General features: G+C 37.1%; 1 protein-coding gene across 1 annotated transcript; it reads left to right on the top strand.

The window, feature by feature from the left end:
- The first annotated feature begins 214 nt into the window (after window positions 1–214).
- On the top strand, window positions 215–5266 carry LOC139743835 (proline-rich transmembrane protein 1-like). Its single transcript, XM_071654291.1, has 4 exons — window positions 215–298; window positions 2329–2464; window positions 3899–3909; window positions 5141–5266. The coding sequence occupies exons 1-4, from the start codon at window positions 215–217 to the stop codon at window positions 5264–5266; spliced, it is 357 nt and encodes a 118-aa protein (XP_071510392.1).
- Window positions 5267–5481: the final 215 nt, after the last annotated feature.

The raw sequence follows: 5481 nt of genomic DNA, 5'->3' as shown, positions 1-5481 counted from the left end.
ATGGCACAGCGATTTCGAACAAATAGGTCAATTTCAGTGCACTAGCTATTTTTCCTTCGCTTTGTGTGGGTTTATCGAATGTTGTAATGTTTTTAATTTTTTGTTATAGTATCTTAAAAAAACAAATAGCATTTGAATAAGATTTGATTAGCATTGAAAAAAACAACAATAATCAATTTCTTCACTCAATATTTCTTTAGACACTTCAGCAACCATGACAACGTTCAATGAGAAGTCAGAACCGATGCCAGGCTCTGTCGGCGGAGCACCTGCCCAATTCTCTGTTCAACAGACAACAGTGAGTTACCCCTACAGCACTGGCACAGCACCGGGTTATGTTCCCGCTAGCACTGCACCTCCTGCATATCATGGTTCCTCACAAGTTGTTGTTGCCGAGGTAACATTACCAGGTCCTCGCTTTGTAACTTTCATCAAACTGTGTAGTCACCCTACTGAAAAGGACAGCGTGTCCCACCGTGTGTTTTCAGTGTGATTAGTGATATAGTCGACTATGTGAAAAAATATGTGAAGATGATTTCACACTGTGATGTGGTTTTAACAGAGTGTTCACATAGTACTGTAATGCTTTGTTTCACGTTGTGAAGTCAGAACCAATGCCGGGCTCTGTCGGCGGAGCACCTGCCCTATTCTCTGTTCAACAGACAACAGTGAGTTACCCCTACAGCACTGGCACAGCACCGGGTTATGTTCCCGCTAGCACTGCACCTCCTGACTTGATGACTTGATGACTCACATTGTCTTTACACTGTTAAAACCCTCAAATTTTACAGTGTAAAGAGATTTTACTCTGTGTTCACACTGTTTGCACACTGAGCTTCACATTGTGTTTCTCACAATGTGGGACACTGTGTTCTTTCCAGTAGGGAACTGAGAAAAGAGGCACCGAAGTCTCACTTAAATAATCTGTCTGTCTCTCGTATATTTTCTTTCTTACTTTTTTTCTGTCTGTCTGTCTGTCTGTCTGTCTGTCTTTCTTTCTTTCTTTTTGGCCCTTGTGATTTTACCTGACAAATAACAGAGCATAGGCCTCATACCTTTTCCGCACCGATTTTTCAAGCAGAAAACAATACTTTATTACGTGTCACTTTATTTTGTCACTTTCATTTTCTTTTTGGAAAAGCATGAGTATTGAATCATTTCACAAGAGTAGGACGTAGTAGGACACACAAACACTCTTTTTTATGCACGCACACTTATTGTTTGCAATAGTTCATAATTATAATAATTGTATCAGGCTTGAGAGGTTCTGGTAAAAATGTGTATGACGTGAGATTAAAATAGTACTTTTTCTGTTCTAGGGGGCTCATCCCGACAAAATAATACCAAAGAAGTCACCAAAGGCACACATTATTACCAGAAACCCGAATAATGACCTGGTATATTCGGCAGCAATCATCCGAACTGTTGTATATGCATTTTTTTTTTTTTTTTTTGGGGGGGGGGAAGAATGACATCCAAAATAATTTCGTTTGAGGTTTACTATTTTTTTCCGTCACAACTGCTGCACTTTTAATGTTTGGTATTTGCATTTATCTTTTTTTTTGTAATACATAATATTTTAATTCTTAATCTAACGTCTAATCTATTGTTTTCGAATAATAATTGTTCACGTGGAATTACGAGAGAAATCAAAAGAAGTCTATTTTTATGTTTTGTTTTGTTCTGTTTTGTTTTGTTTTGCAAAGACAGTTGTCATTTACTATGTGTATGACAGTTTTGTTGATCGAGTTCACTGTGTTTGTTGTCATCCGAAACCGTCGTATATGGGAGAGAACGGCGTATCGCTGTGTTTTTGACAAAACACTGGATGTAAACCACTGGAGCAGCAACAATGAAGGGATTATCAAATTAAACTGAAATTAAGCATGATCTATAGCACATTCTGCCCATTATTAATACCAACTTTCAAAGCAGTCGCGTCATGATTTCAAAAGTTATAAGACTTGAAAGTGAAGAGTGTGCACAGGATCTCGAGACATGAAAAGCGGCCTCTAAGTCACAGCTGATCATTCTACTCTTCTCTCCAAAAGGGTAGCAGAAGAACTGCTAAAAACACACTTTCCCATTCATGTTAAGATACCAAACTGAGGAGTAATGTGGAAGAAGGATCGGTCTTTCAGAAAATATGCAAAACTCAAGATTGACATGGTTGAACCATTTCACCTTTTTTGAGTCCTTACTTAAAATCAAGGGGTGCGACTTTTTGTTTGTTTTGTGTTTTGTGTATTGCCGTATTTTGACTAGTATTCTACCGTTCCGCGTATCCTTACCGATTTATTTTTCTAGTACTTTTTTTTTCTATTGCAGGGCGCGCCTACCACTTCCGTAATCACCCGTCAACCGCCTGGAGAAATCAAGGACTACACGGTGTTGGCAATCATGGTCACTTTATTTTGCTGTCTACCTTTAGGCATAGTGGGAATTTTCAAAGCGAATGAGGTTAGTGTGTGTATGCCATCCATGAAATCTGTACATCAAGCAACATTTACCGTGTATTGTAGATAATACATCATTCAACTCACATAGACACACACATATTGCCAACAGTAATGAATATTGACCCTGCACCTCAAAACAAACAAAAAGTCGCCAGACATGAATTTTTGGTTAAGACCCTATTCTGAAAGAGCAGACTTTAAGCTTTAAAATGTTGTATAACTCAAATCAAATGGACTCTCCTAACCTATATAAATATTGGAAAGAAAGCACAAACTCAGGAAAAGTGCGAACTGAGAAAAGAGGCTCTGAAGTACAGTGTCTATTCCAGCGCTTAATCTTTACCAAACCGTGCTGGCTGTGTGATGAATGGGACAAAAAACAAGAAGTAAACCACCAGAGTAACAACAATGAAGGGATTATCAGATTAAACTGAAATTAAGCATGGCTCATTAACACATTCTGTCCGTAATTAATGCCAACTTTCAAAGCAGTAGCGCTATCTTTTCAAAAGTTATTAGAGTTGAAAGTGAGGAGTGTGGACAAGGTTTTTCAGAAATGAAAAAGGGATTCTAAAGACAAACCTAATCACACTATTCTACCCAAAATGTTCGAGATAAACTGCTAAAAAAACACACTTTCCTGTCCGTTTTATGATACCAAATTTTAGCATAATGTAAAAGAAGACCCGCTCTTTCAGAAAATATGAAAAAGTCAAGTTCGGCTAGGTTGACACATTTCACTTATTTTCAGTCCTCATGCAAAATCAGTGTGTGCCACTTTTTGTTCGTTTTGAGGTGCACGGTCACATCTGTACAATCTTGACTTTTTATTATTTTCTGAAAGAGCAATTCATATTCTACATCATTCTAAAGTTTGCGATCATAAAACAAATGCCGGACACTGCGGCACAGCACGATCTGTTTGAAATCGTGTTCAGCTGACAATAGTGAGTAATTCCTACAGCACCGGTACAGCAACGGGTTATGTTCCCGCCACAACAATACACCTCTAACAATTCTCAATCCTTTAATATGTTGTTGTTGCCGAGGTAACGACATCTCGCTTTGTAACTTTTGTCTGACCTAAAACACGAATGCTCTCTATGCCCCTCTCTTCTAATAGCAAAGTTCTGTACCAAAGTTCTTGTAGAATAGTGTAAGTAATTTGGTATGTCTTAGAGTCCCCTTGTCATTTCTCAGAAATTCTTTACAGTACACACTTGTCATTTTCAACTCTAATAACTTTTGAGGAGATAGTACTGTTTAAAAAGCTGATATCCGTAATGGATTAGATGCTAAAATTTAATTAGCTAAAAGCTAAAATCGGTCCCTTTCTTTCAGTATAAGAAAGATCACCTCAAAACAATACATAGTATGATAGTCTACGACGGCAATGGAGACATTTCCCAGTTGATATGGGACGATTATGGTACGCGGAGGAAAACGCTCTGTTTACATCGTCTAATTTCTTTTATAGTGAAATATCTGAATTTTAGCGTACATTTAATTGAACGCTATTAGTTTGATTCGCTTTATCAGAGGATGTACTAGATATCATCGCCAAAGTTTACTACTGGAAATTCGCAAGTGAAAATAAAAATAGTGACATGTACCCAATAAAACAACGTACGAGTCCGAGACACTTTAGTCGTTGGAATAGACTACCATTATTATCTCGAGTGATAGTTATATATGCCCTTCAATTACATACAAAAAGAAAGGCCTTGAGCTTGATACAACTAAACAACGTTACATCCAAAACTTTGTTTTATTAAAATGAAATCACTGAGGTATATGCAAGGAAACATTGTCATTGCAGTTATATAATAATCCATACATACAAACAGACATACATGCATACATACATCAATATAAATGATTATGTAGCATATTAATGTTATATGTGACCGTGCACCTCAAAATGAACTTAAGGTTCCGTTCATTACACGAATTATACCCTCCCTATTTAAATCAAATGTTTTGTTTTCGACAGACTGCTTATAGCACAAGGTCCGGCCCATCCAAACTGAAACTCATTCAACCGAAGACCAACTATGGTAAACGGTCCCTATCTTATCGAGGGGCCAAACTTTGGAATGAGCTTAATTATCCCTCTTCAACAATTGTATCAATTGAAGCATTCAAACGCTACGTAAATCACAGCGCCGACATACCTATTTTTGCAGGATAATGAGTCAACGAAATTAGATTATTTGAGATTGTACAAGAACGATTTTTCTCACCCATCCCCCACCCCCATTCCTCGATTTTTGATGTTGATTATATTATATGGTTTCTAATTTCTTAGTATATAGCTTCGCCTATGTTGAGTCTTTACGTAAAATCAGTGCATACAACTTTTTTTTCAGGTTTCGTAATGAACAGTCACATGATACAACATGAAATTTGAAAAAAATAAATAAAACTAAGTCAATTATGAGACGAGCAAATTGAAGCTTTCTAATGGTATCTTACTTGTAACACACAGATTATTACTAAGTTATGGTTTCTAATAATTCATGTTGGTTTTACTAATTTCCTTGCTTTTTAGCAGCTTAAATCGCAAATATCTCAACTTAACATGAGTGGGGTGAACTCGTTTTTGGATAAACATCTTAATATTCTTTCTGTCTTTTTTTTTTCTCTATCTTCTCTGTTGCCCACAGGCCAAAAACAAACAGGCAATTGGTGACACCCAGGGTGCCTACGATGCATCCCGCCAGGCGTTTGGTTGGTCCATAGCTGGTGCAGTCTGTGGCGCCGTACTCACTGTAATCTTAATCATCGTGTATAGCACTGCGTTGTAATACTGATTATGTTATATAGCAATAATTTGTAACTGTTTTTCAGGAATCATAACTCAAACATGTTTGTTTCTTTTTTCTTTTTTTTTTTTTTTTGGGGGGGGGGGGCAATTCAAATGTGAACCCCTGTACATTTGTAATGCATTTTCAAAGCTCAGACAGAAATATGTCAAGCATTGCACTTTGTCAGATATAACGAGAACACAGCAATCACAAAA

The sequence above is a fragment of the Diadema antillarum genome, unplaced genomic scaffold (assembly GCF_040938485.1).
Source record: "Diadema antillarum isolate AM-2024a unplaced genomic scaffold, OU_Dant_1.0 seq00001111_RagTag, whole genome shotgun sequence".
NCBI classification, from domain to species: Eukaryota; Metazoa; Echinodermata; class Echinoidea; order Diadematoida; family Diadematidae; genus Diadema; species Diadema antillarum.
This window is presented reverse-complemented; position numbering and strand designations above follow the sequence as displayed.